The sequence below is a fragment of the Somniosus microcephalus genome, chromosome 12, assembly GCF_052327205.1.
Source record: "Somniosus microcephalus isolate GS21.2 chromosome 12, FLI_Smic_1.0, whole genome shotgun sequence".
Lineage (NCBI taxonomy): Eukaryota > Metazoa > Chordata > Chondrichthyes > Squaliformes > Somniosidae > Somniosus > Somniosus microcephalus.
In genome coordinates this window covers 173935222-173948988 of record NC_140998.1, presented here as the reverse complement: position 1 = coordinate 173948988, position 13767 = coordinate 173935222, and the positions used below count along the sequence as shown (strand labels likewise).

Sequence of the window (13767 nt, the reverse complement as noted above, 5' to 3'; positions counted from 1 at the left end):
AAGGGACGAGGTGGTGACCACCATCCACACTTGGCCAAGGGACGAGGTGGCGACCACCATCCACACTTGGCCAAGGGACGAGGTGGCGACCACCATCCACACTTGGCTAAGGGACGAGGTGGTGACCACCATCCACACTTGGCCAAGGGACGAGGTGACTCCCACCATCCACACTTGGGCAAGGGACGAGGTGGTGACCACCATCCACACTTGGCCAAGGGACGAGGTGGTGACCACCATCCACACTTGGCCAAGGGACGAAGTGAGTACCACCATCCACACTTGGCCAAGGGACGAGGTGGTGACCACCATCTACGCTTGGCCAAAGGACGAGGTGACTCCCACCATCCACACTTGGCCAAGGGACGAGGTGGTGACTGTGGTGTATGTGCCTTTAAGAGCCCCCTGTGTACTGTAATGCCGGTAATGGCCACTCGGGCTATATAAGCCTGTATATTGTCTTGCATCTGTTAGTTCACCTCCAGACTTTGTTCAGTAAACACCTGTGAAACCAACTCCTGCATTCCGTGTCTCCATTAACACACGGATACAACAGTGGCGACGAATTGGAAACGGACTTACCTGCAATTCGGCAGCACCTCAAGGAGATCGATTCCTCAGACGAAAGTCGAAGAAAAGCAAGAAAGAAAAAGGAGACTGTGGTTTCACCAGCTAGCCGAGCTGGTGGCAGGTCATAGAGTCATAGAGTTTTACAGCACAGAAAGAGGCCCTTCGGCCCATCGTGTCTGCGCCGCCCATCCACCCCTGTCCAGTCTAATCCCATTTTCCAGCATTTGGTCCATAGCCTTGTATGCAATGGCATTTCAAGTGCTCATCCAAATGCTTCTTGAATGTTGTGAGGGTTCCTGCCTCCACCACCCTTTTAGGCATTGAGTTCCACATTCCAACCACCCTCTGGGTGAAAAAGTTCCTCCTCAAATCCCCTCTAAATCTCCTGCCCCTTACCCTGAATCTATGCCCCCTTGTTATTGACCCCCCCACTAAGGGGAAAAGTTCCTCTTTATCTACCCTATCTATGCCCCTCATTATTTTGTACACCTCAATCAGGTCCCCCCTCAGCCTTCTCTGCTCCAAGGAAAACAACTCCAGCCTGTCCAGCCTCTCTTCATAGCTGAGGCGCTCCATCCCAGGTAACATCCTGGTGAATCTTCTCTGCACCCTCTCCAAAGCAATCACATCCTTCCTATAGTGAGGCGACCAGAACTGCACACAGTACTCCAGCTGTGGCCTCACCAGCGTTTTGTACAGCTCCATCATAACCTCCCTGCTCTTATATTCTATGCCTCGGCTAATGAAGGCAAGTATCCCATATGCCTTTTTAACCACCTTATCTACCTGCTCCGCTGCCTTCAGGGATCTATGTACATGTACACCAAGGTCCCTCTGACCCTCTGTACTTCCTAGGGTCCTACCACTCATTGTGTATTCCCTTGCCTTATTTGTCCGTCCAAAATGCATCACCTCGCACTTTTCAGGGTTAAATTCCATTTGCCACTTTTCCGCCCATCTGACCAACCCGTTTATATCGTCCTGTAGCCGGAGGCTTTCCTCCTCGCAATTTACCACCCCACCAATTTTCGTGTCATCTGCGAACTTACTGATCATACCTTTTACATTTTCATCCAAATCATTTATGTAGATCACAAACAATAAGGGACCCAGCACCGATCCCTGAGGTACCCCACTGGACACAGGCTTCCAGTCACAAAAGCAACCTTCGACCATCACCCTCTGCCTCCTGCCACTCAGCCAGTTTAGGATCCAACGCGCCAAGGCACCCTGGATCCCATGGGCTCTTACCTTCTTGACCAGTCTCCTATGCGGGACTTTGTCAAAAGCTTTACTGAAGTCCATGTACACCACATCCACAGCATTTCCCTCATCCACCCCACTAATCACCCCCTCGAAAAATTCGATCAGATTTGTTAGACATGATTTACCCTTGACAAAGCCATGCTGACTATCCCCGATTAATCCTTGCCTCTCCAAGTGGAGATTAATTTTGTCCCTCAGAATTTTTTCCAATAATTTCCCCACCACAGATGTTAGACTCACTGGCCTGTAATTCCCTGGTTTATCCCTGCTACCCTTCTTGAATAATGGTACTACGTTAGCTGTTCTCCAGTCCTCTGGTACATCCCCTGTGGCCAGAGAGGTTCTGAAAATTAGTGTCAGAGCCCCTGCAATCTCCTCCCTTGCCTCCCACAGCAGCCTGGGATACATCTCGTCCGGGCCTGGGGATTTATCCACTTTTTGGCCCGCTAAAACCGCTAGCACCTCCTCCCTCTCGATGCTAATATGTTCAAGTATGTCACAGTCCCCTTGCCCGATTTCTATGTCTGCATCGTCTTTCTCCATAGTGAACACAGATGCAAAAAATTCATTTAAAACCCCGCCTACATCCTCTGGCTCTACACACAGATTGCCACTTTGGTCCCTAATGGGCCCTACCCTTTCCCTGGTTATCCTCTTGCCCTTAATATACTTATAAAACATCTTAGGATTTTCCTTTATTTTGCTCGCCAGTGTTATTTCATGGCCCCTCCTCGCCCTCCTAATTTCTTTTTTAAGTATGCCCCTGCACTTTTTATACTCCTCTAGGGCTTCTTCTGTCTTTAGTCTTTTGTAACTGCCAAAAGCCCCCCTCTTATTTCTAATGCATTTTTGTATATCCCTTGTCATCCAAGGTTCCCTTTGCTTGTTGGTCCCACCCTTGACCTTTACAGGAACATGTTGGCGTTGTACTCTCTCTATTTCCCTTCTGAAAGTCTCCCACTGTTTTGATGTGGATTTTCCTATAAGCAGCTGCTCCCAGTCCACTTTGGCCAGATCCTGCCTTATCATATTAAAATCGGCCTTCCCCCAATTTAGAACCCTTATTTCCGGGCCGTCTTTGTCTTTTTCCATGACCACCTTAAATCTCACCGAATTATGGTCACTGTCGCCAAAATGCTCTCCTACTGACACTTCCACCACTTGCCCGGCTACATTCCCCAGAATTAGGTCCAGTACCGCCCCCTCTCTTGTAGGACTTTCTACATGTTGGCTCAAAAAGCTCTCCTGGATGCACTTTAAGAATTCTGCACCCTCTAAGCCTTTCACACTCTGACTGTCCCAATTTATATTGGGGAAGTTGAAATCCCCCACTATTATTACCCTATTATTTTCGCACTTCTCGGAGATTTGCCTACATATCTGTTCCTCTATCTCCCCCTGACTGTTTGGGGGCCTATAGTACACTCCCAGCAAAGTGCTTGCCCCCTTTTTGTTTTTAAGTTCTACCCATATGGCCTCATTAGAGGAACCCGCTAATATATCATCCCTCCTTACAGCAGTAATTGACTCCTTAATTAATATTGCAACACCCCCTCCCCTTTTACACCCCCCTCTGTCTCGCCTGAAGATTCTATACCCCGGAATATTGAGCTGCCAGTCCTGACCCTCCCTCAACCATGTCTCCGTGATAGCAACAATATCGTACTCCCATGTGTTCAACAACAACTTCAGTTCATCCACCTTATTTGCAAGACTCCTTGCATTAAAATAAATGCCTTCCAGCCCTGCCATATTCTCTTTTGCCTTCACATATTTGCTCTGCCTTCCCAGCTGACTTGTTTTTCCCTCTGTATTTGGCCGTAAATCACCCCCTACTATAGCTCCACTCTGTACCCCAACCCCCTGCCAAGTTAGTTTAAACCCTCCCCAGCAGTGCTAGCAAACCTCCCCGCAAGGATATTGGTTCCCCCCTGGTTCAGGTGTAAACCGTCCGACTTGTACAAGTCCCACCTTTCCCAGAAGCAGACCCAGTGATCCAGGAAACTAAAGCCCTCCCCCTTGCACCATCCCTTTAGCCACGCATTCATCTGTTCTATCTTCCTATTCCTATACTTACTAGCACGTGGCACCGGGAGTAATCCAGAGATTACAACCTTTGAGGTCCTGCTCCTTAATCCTTCACCTAGCTCCCTAAATTCTTGCTGCAGGACCTCATCCCTCTTTTTACCTATGTCGTTGGTACCAATGTGGACAACGACCACTGGCTGTTCTCCCTCCCCCTCCAGAATGCCCTGCAGCCGCTCAGTGACATCCTTGACCCTGGCACCAGGGAGGCAACAAACCATCCTGGATTCACGTCTACGGCCACAGAAACGCCTATCTGTTCCCCTTACTATAGAATCCCCTACCACTATTGCTCTCCCACTCTTTTTCCCCCCTTCCTGGGCAGCAGGAGCACCCCCAGTGCCAGGAAGTTGGCCGCTGCTGCCTTCCCCTGGTGAGTCATCCCCCTCAACAGTATCCAAAGCGGTATACTTGTTTGAAAGGGGGATGTCCGCAGGGGTTCCCTGCACTACCTGCCTGCCTTTGTTGCTCCGCCTGATGGTCACCCCCTGTGCTGCCCTACCCTGAGGCGTGCACAACTCGCTAAACGTGTTATCCACGAGCCTTTCAGCATCGCGCATGCTCCAAAATTCATCCACCCGCAGCTCGAGCGCCGCAATGCGGTCTACAAGTAGCTGCAGCTGGATGCATTTCCTGCAATAATCCTTCCTGGGCGGCGGGCTGGGGCTCCATCGGCTGGCTCTGCAGCGGGGCGGAGCAGCGAAGGCGGAGGCAAACAGAGACAGAGGGGGGGAGCACTCAGGAGACGGCCGGCGCTGCAAAGCAGGTCGGCGTTCGGACCAAGCAGAGGGAGGGAAAAGTCCCAGAGAGTCCGGCGGGAACGAGTCTCCACCTGTAAATAAAAACCACGGAAAACAGCGCTGTCAGCAGCAGCAGCGGCGGGAAAGTGCGGGAAGCGCCATTTTTTTCTGCAGGGGAGAAAGGAAAGCGCGGGAGGCGCCATTTCTTTTCCAGGATGCCTAAGGCTGGCAATATTAATGCTTTCGATAACGATATAGAGGATTGGACCACATATGTGGAAAGAGTGGAGGTATACTGCACAGCAAATGAAATAGATGATAAAAAGGCATCAGTACTTCTAAATCTAATGGGCGCAAGGCCATACGGGCTGTTACGAAACTTAATCACTCCAGCCAAACCAAAGGACAAGAATTTTAAGGAGATTGTTGATACCCTACAGGAGCACTTAAACCCAACACCGCTGCTGATAGCGGAACGATTCAAATTCTTCAAGAGGAATCAGCACAAGAATGAAAGTAACGCTGATTACCTCACCAAATTAAGGAAGCTATCAAAACACTGCCAATTCGGGGCAGGACTGGCAGATTCTCTTCGAGACAAATTCGTCTGCGGTCTCCTAAGTGAAGGAACACAGAAAAGGCTACCTTCTGAGAAAGATTTGACACTGGACAAGGCTTTCAGTATGGCTGTATCATACGAAGCAGCCGCAAGAGGAGCTGCAGAGATACAGCAAAAGCCACAGGACTTCGGCACCCATGAAATGACACAGGGTTTCGAGAGATGTTATCGCTGCGGCAGATCCACCCATGACCAGAGGGACTGCTGGTTCAAGGACAAAGCATGCAGGCAATGCGGAAAGATTGGACACATTGCACGTGTATGCCGATCTGGACACAAAAAATCCACGGACAGGAAAAAAATCAATAAGGAAAAGTACAGAAAGGTACAAATGATGACGGACAGTAGCTCCGAAGACCAGGAGAGCGATAGCGACTCCGGGAACAAGAGACTAAGCTGTCTCAAATTACATAATGTAATTGCCAAAGAAGATTACCAGACCATTTGGGTTACCCTCACGATAGCGGGGTCCCCAGTTAAAATGGAGCTAGATACAGGATCAGCTCTGACCGTCATAAGTCGACGGGATTACGAGCGGCTATTTCCGCATATACCTTTGAAAGACACATCCATTATCTTGAAAACATATACGGGGCAGAAAGTATACCCCAAAGGGAAAATAAGGGTGCCTGTTGTATACAACGGCAAGGAAATACAGAAGTTGTATTTATATGTTCTGCAAGATGGTGGTCCACCGCTGTTGGGACGTGAATGGATCAGGAAGATACGTTTAGACTGGCACTCCATTCAGGCACTGACGGTGACCAGTAAGCAAAAAAATGATGATGACGTCATACCTGAACGATTAAAAGACATCTTGGCCAACGCCAAGGAAGTGTTTCAACAGAAACTAGGAACCTTGAAAGGTATCACCGCCTCAATAAAAGTGGAAGATGCGGCAATTCCCAAGTTTTTTAAGGCAAGGCCGGTGCCATACGCAATTCGTCCAGCAGTCGAGGCAGAGCTGGAGAATTTGGAAAAGGCAGGTGTATTATCCAAGATAGATTGGAGCGAGTGGGCAACACCCATCGTCCCGGTCATGAAGAAAACGTTGAATAATGATAAATCTGAAGAACAGAGGAAAAATTCGCATCTGTGGGGACTTCAAGGTGACTGTAAACCCGGTCCTTCACACGGTACAGTATCCTCTTCCGAGGATAGAAGATATTTTCGTCTCACTATCCGGAGGGAAACGTTTCACCAAAATTGACTTGGCACAGGCATATCTACAGATGGAGGTTGAAGAGGCCTCTAGAAAGTATCTCACGATAAATACACACAAAGGCCTGTACCAGTACAATCGACTGGTTTTCGGAGTAGCATCAGCTCCAGCTATCTGGCAAAGAGCTATGGAGCAAGTCCTCCAAGGGATTCCGGGGACTCAATGCTACCTAGACGACATCCTTGTAACAGGAGAAAACGACAACGAGCACCGTGCCAATTTGGAGCAGGTGCTCACTAGGCTGAGAGTGCCCCAAGTGCGAATTTTTCCAGAAACAAATATCATATTGTGGCCACATAATTAACGAGGAAGGGTTGCATAAGTCACCTGAAAAAATTGAAGCGGTCATAAAAGCCCCAGCACCTGAAAATGTCTCACAATTAAGGTCGTTCCTGGGATTGATAAATTACTATCATAAATTTTTACCGAACTTGTCAACTCTTCTGCACCCTCTTAACGAACTGCTACAAACGGGAGTAATTTGGAAATGGAGCGAAGACTGTAAACGTGCCTTCCATAAATGCAAAGGCTTGATCACGTCCAAGGAAGTTTTGGCTCATTACAACCCATCACTGCCAATCAGACTGGCGTGCGATGCATCCCCTTACGGCGTAGGAGCGGTATTATCGCATAGATTCCCTGATGGCTCGGAGCGGCCGATAGCTTTTGCGTCACGCTCATTGAACTCAGCTGAGCGTAACTATGCCCAGATTGACAGGGAAGCACTCAGCCTGGTATGGGGAGTGAAGAAATTCAACCATTACCTACACGGACAAAAATTTACCTTGTTGACTGACCATCAACCCCTCGTCTCCATATTCAACCCTAAAAAGGGTGTTCCCATTATGACAGCGCAAAGGCTACAAAGGTGGTCCCTTTTCCTAGGGGCACACCAATATGACTTAGCATACAAAGGATCAAAACAGCATGGGAATGCTGACGGTTTATCGCGCTAACCGTTGCCAACGGTAGAAGAGGCACCTACAGTAGACCCAGTGGAAATGTTCCACTCAACCATAGTGGAATGTCTACCAGTAACAAATTCTGCCATTGAAAAGGAAACGAGAAATGACCCGACTCTCACACGAGTCTACGATTTAACGGTGAAGGGATGGCCAGCACATGGCGAACCACTGTTGCCAGCATTCTCGCAAAGAAGAGAACAGCTGTCAGTGTGCCGAGGAACCTTGATGTGTGGATCCAGAGTGGTGATTCCACCCAAACTCCAGGATAAAGTGCTAAAGGAGCTTCACGAGGGGCATCTGGGTGGAGTGAAAATGAAGAACCTAGCCAGAGCGTTTGTGTGGTGGCCAGGTATCGATGGAGACATCAAAGAAATGACCAAGGGCTGTCTAGGATGCCAGAAGGTCCAAAACGCCCCACCACAAGCCCCTCTACATCCATGGGAGTGGCCCTCATCTCCATGGCAAAGGGTACACATCGACTTTGCTGGTCCATTTATGGACTCAATGTTCTTAATCGCGGTTGATGCACACTCCAAGTGGCCGGAGGTAATAAAGATGTCCTCCACCACCACGGAAAAAACCATCACAGTATTAAGGACCATATTTGCCAGGAATGGGCTGCCTGAACAGATCTGTTCTGATAATGGACCGCAATTTGTGTCCGAAGAATTCAGGAAGTTCTTAAAAAACAATGGGGTTAAGCACTACACGTCCGCCCCATACCATCCCGCCACCAATGGATTGGCTGAAAGGTTTGTCCAGACCTTCAAGAAGGCCATAAAGGCCATGGGTAATGAAGACATAAAACTTCAGCATAAGGTAGATAACTTCTTGTTTGCATACAGGAATGCAACACGTGGTTACAAACCAAACTCCCGCCATGATGTTCTTCAATAGAAGCCTAAGATGCCGGCTGGATTTGATCAAGCCAAACATCAGAAGGGACGTGGAGAACCGGCAATTTCAAGGCATGAATGAAAGGCCAACTAGGACCTTCCAGATAGGTCAACAAGTTTTGGCCCGGGACTACCGTACCGAGAACTGGCAGCCTGGAACTATTTGCACACGACTAGGACCGCTGATGTTTACCGTGGACATTGGAGAAAGCATAATAAGGCGCCATGCTGACCAGATCATAGAGTCATCCGAAAAGGGTCAACCTACACCACAACTCTATACGCCTAATGATGAAGCAGAGATACCCATAGTATCTACCTCCGATCCGGTGATACTGGAACCAGATGAACCTGACACTGGCATTCAAGCCGAATCAGCCTTGCCAAAAGAACCTACTACACCACCAGAAACTACTACACCACCGAGGCGTTATCCGGGCCGAGTCAGGAAGCCTCCAGAGAGACTGACTTATACGTGATTAACTGCTGCGAATGTGTAGATTATTGTTCTTGTAACATGTTAATTAATGATTACTTGAAATATTATGTACTGGTCGTCTAAAAGGGGAGGAATTGTGGTGTATGTGCCTTTAAGAGCCCCGTGTACTGTAATGCCGGTAATGGCCACTCGGGCTATATAAGCCTGTATATTGTCTTGTATCTGTTAGTTCACCTCCAGACTTTGTTCAGCAAACACCTGTGAAACCAACTCCTGCCTTCCGTGTCTCCATTAACACACGGATACAACAGTGACTACCATCCACACTTAGCCAAGGGACGAGGTGGTGACCACCATCCACACTTGGCCAAGGGACGAGGGGACTCCCACCATCCACACTTGGCCAAGGGACGAGGCGACTCCCACCATCCACACTTGGCCAAGGGACGAGGTGGTGACCACCATCCACACTTGGCCAAGGGACGAGGTGGTGACCACCATCCACACTTGGCCAAGGAACGAGGTGACTCCCACCATCCACACTTGGCCAAGGGACGAGGTGACTCCCACCATCCACACTTGGCCAAGGGACGAGGTGACTCCCACCATCCACACTTGGCCAAAGGACGAGGTGACTCCCACCATCCACACTTGGCCAAGGGACGAGGTGGTGACCACCATCCACACTTGGCCAAGGGACGAGGTGGTGACCACCATCCACACTTGGCCAAGGGACGAGGTGACTCCCACCATCCACACTTGGCCAAGGGACGAGGTGGTGACCACCATCCACACTTGGCCAAGGGACGAGGTGGTGACCAGCATCCACACTTGGCCAAGGGACGAGGTGACTCCCACCATCCACACTTGGCCAAGGGACGAGGTGGTTACCACCATCCACACTTGGCCAAGGGACGAGGTGACTCCCACCATCCACACTTGGCCAAGGGACGAGGTGGTGACCACCATCCACACTTGGCCAAGGGACGAGGTGGTGACCACCATCCACACTTGGCCAAGGGACGAGGTGGTGATCACCATCCACATTTGGCCAAGGGACGAGGTGGTTACCACCATCCACACTTGGCCAAGGGACGAGGTGACTACCACCATCCACACTTGGCCAAGGGACGAGGTGACTACCACCATCCACACTTGGCCAAGGGACGAGGTGGTGACCACCATCCACACTTGGCCAAGGGACGAGGTGGTGACCACCATCCACACTTGGCCAAGGGACGAGGTGGTGATCACCATCCACATTTGGCCAAGGGACGAGGTGACTACCACCATCCACACTTGGCCAAAGGACGAGGTGACTACCACCATCCACACTTGGCCAAGGGACGAGGTGGCGACCACCATCCACACTTGGCCAAGGGACGAGGTGGTGACCACCATCCACACTTGGCCAAGGGACGAGGTGGTGACCACCATCCACACTTGGCCAAGGGACGAGGTGGTTACCAGCATCCACTGAATCATACTACAGCAGGAGCCACCAACTTCATGGGCGGAGAAAATTGCAAAAGAAATCAATCTTGTGTGCTGTGTACATTACAGAAGTACAAAATACAAACTTACCGCAAGTAGCTGCCTGATTAACATATCAGAAGCTTTCTCGGATATATTGCCTACAAAGACTGTTGTCGTGGGGCCACTGTTTTCATCATTATCACGGTTCCTCTGACTAGAATGGTCTTTCCGTGGTCCAAGATGCTTTCCAACCATCGGCACAGAGGTTGGCACCAGTACCTGTGAGAAACACTGGAATGTTTGAATCCATTATTCAAGATAAGAGTTAAAGACCATCTCTTCGTATCCTTTGTGCAAAGCAATAATAGTGGTTAAAGAGTATATATAAAAGATAAAGGTGCCATTGTATGAACTTATTGATATCGCAAAGTCCAAGTGAGACTATATTCCTGTTCAAATTTCAATTTATTAAATATCAATTTGTTCAGTTTTAAATTTAGAGACCATACTAAACCATGCAAAATACTGCAAATAGGGAAGTGTAGCTAATGTTAAGACCGTGTTACAGCAGAATGTCGATTTGACAGCCTAATGTGGTTAAGCTTTTGTAACAAGAATCACAGATTCTATGTGTAATACCCACTGGAAATGTTATGTACGCTAAGTATGGTTATCAATCTTTAACTTAGACACTGTATTATCATTGTTATAAATCCCTGGGTTAAAGTTGCCCATGTGAAGGTACACAATGTGACTAAGAGCATACTTTCCATAATTTTGCACCAGTATCAACTGTTGCAGACAGTGAGGCTGCGCAGTCTCCAGGCAGAAACCCCAGGAGGAAGGGGCGGAGTCGGGTTTTTCGAGCGGGAAACGGGAGCGACTGGAAGAAAAGAGGGCAGGAGCTCTGAAAAGAGGGCTCAGGAGGCAAATGGCTGCCGCATCCCATCCCGGGCTTCCAAACTCGGCCGCCGCCCTTCGTATTAGTAGCTCTGCATCCAGAACTCAAAGTGGGATTCAGTGATCGTGAAGAGAATTCAACGAAGGGGTTCGGAGTCGTAAGTCTTGCAGACATTATACATACCATGAGCTCCAACTTAAGCGCGCCAACGAAAGAGTGCACTCGAATTTGGACACAGGGACAGATTCTCCTTTGAATCCATATAAATGGAGAATGTATGTTTATTATGTCTAGATTCATTCTAATGTATGCAAATGTCTAATTTAGGTCATTGACCTGTAATCATCTTATACTGTCTGACGTTAAAACTATAAAGTAAGATAATTAGAATTAAGCCATTGTAGTAGTGATCTCCTTACTGGACTATAGAATACTGTCTACAACAGAGACCACATCTCACATATATCTAGAGAACCGTGAAGGGGTTACATTTTGGGGGCTCGTCCGGGATTGTGGTCTATTTATGTCAGTAAACTAACAGTATTGAATGCTCATTGCTAAGAGAGTGGTTTGTGGTTTCTACTGGGCTGTTTGAGCATAAAAGATGGATGTTATTGAGGTTGAAGCTTGGTGTAAACGGAAGCAGATACCTACTACCCATGCCATTGTGCTGAATGGTGTTGCTAACGATGACCCTGATGATGTCTTGCTAAGGGCTCTGAATTGTGTCAAAGCCTTTGGAAAGGTTAGGATAGTTGAGCGCTGCTTGGATACAGCTACCAAGAAGCAGTTTGTGTTGATCCAGACATCAGAGAACCTGAGAGGTCATGGTTTACCTGAGGCAGTTGGGCTTTCTGAAGAGGCTGGTCCCTGGCCAGTTCAGTTTGTCCCTATTACTACTATAAGGAAGAAGAAGGGTTTCAGACCAAGTTGTTGTCATTCTTGAGACAAGAAGGAAAGACTGTTGCTGATGTCAAAGGTCTGATAGGTCCTTCGGCCCTGGATATGAACACTCAGTTGGTCAGTGCCATTAGTTCTCTGGTGGATAAATGCACCAATCTGCCCTTCGAGGTTCAGGGATACCGTAAGCTCCGTATGTTCTCAGGAGTGAGACCAACTCCCAGTGGGGAAGAGGAGTACGACGCCTGGGCTGAGCAGACCCTGCCTCTGCTAGAGGAATGGCAGTGCAGTGACAATGTGAAGAGGCAGAGAATAGTAGAAAGCCTTAAGGGTCCTGCTGCTGACATAGTAAGATTCTTAAAGGCGCAGAACACCTCTGCTACTTCCTTTGACTACATGCAGGCTCTAGAAACTGCCTTTGGAACTACTGAAACCATTTCAGATTTGATGGTCAGATTCAGAAGCACATTCCAGTGTGAGGGAGAGAAGCTGTCCAGTTATCTGCTGAGAATAGACAAACTGCTGCATTGTATGTTACGGAAAAGAGGGATTGAGTTGCCTGAAATGAATCGGTTCCGCATTGAACAGGTTGTGCGAGGTGCATTGCTCGAAGACGTGACTGCTCTTCGCATACGCATGACCCATAAGTTGCGAGATCCACCTACCTTCACTGAGCTGCTAAGGGAAGTCAGAGAGGAGGAGGATATGCTTCAGGCCCGGAATGTAGCAAAGAGTGCTGTGATGTCCAAGCTTGTGACTCCTGTTACAGTTCCTACTCCTAAGGGTGATGTCAACCCTGAGATGGCACAGCTGAAGAAGGAAATAAATGTCATGAGAGCCGAGATGGCATATTTTCGGTCTAAGCCCAACACAGAAAGGGATGACGCACGGGTGCAAAAGGTTGAACACCCTGCGAAGTCTAACAGCAAAATGAATGATTCCTCTAAAGGATATCCCCATGAAGGAGATAGACCTGGAGTCTTTTGTTATAACTGTGGAAAGGATGGACATTTCAAGCGAGCATGTAGAGGTGAGGAAAATCTAAAAAAAAGTAAATGACCGTCTCATAAAACTTACCAAGAAGTCGGGAAACTACAAAGGGGCACAGTAACGGAACAGCCTGCTGTCCCTGTAGTTAAGACACGTTCCGCTAAGTGCAATAATAGACGAGGGGATATGAAAGACATCATACCTGAAGGTTTAGTAGGGCCGAGTTCTGCTGTATCAATACAGATTGAAGGCATTTATACTAAAGCTATCCTCGACACGGGTTCTCAGGTTACCATACTGTACAGATCCTTCGATGACCGATACCTGACGCATTTGCCGTTAACCCCAATCAGTCTTCTGCAGATCTGGGGCCTTAGTCCTGATTACCCATATGATGGCTATTTGTCGCTGAGGTTGGAGTTCTTGGAAGCTGATATAGGGACCACTGAGACCATTGATGCACTTGTGTTGGTTTGCCCTGACCCCATGGTGAAAGGTGAGGTTTCCATACTGGTTGGCAGTAATACACCCATAGTGAGACGACTCCTGACAAGCTGCAAAGAGCAGGGAGGTGAAAACTTCTTGAGCACCAGACACATTCACCCTGTTTTCAAAAAGGCTTTTGAGAAACTGCCTGAACTTTCTTCCGACGTAGATGATAGCAAAAGAGGAACTGTGTGGTACGTTCGAGCCAAACC

The 13767-nt window shown here is 48.5% G+C and overlaps 1 protein-coding gene across 1 annotated transcript in view; it reads right to left on the bottom strand.

Moving 5' to 3' along the window:
* rbm25b (RNA binding motif protein 25b) overlaps positions 1–10587 on the bottom strand; it is a gene marked incomplete at its 5' end in the record, with an annotated part of 71290 nt that extends 60703 nt beyond the window's left edge. The window contains one exon of the mRNA XM_086002359.1: positions 10387–10587. Within this exon, the coding sequence (XP_085858485.1) occupies positions 10387–10587 (201 nt within the window). The remainder of the gene's footprint in view (positions 1–10386) is intronic.
* Between the last annotated feature and the right edge of the window lie 3180 nt (positions 10588–13767).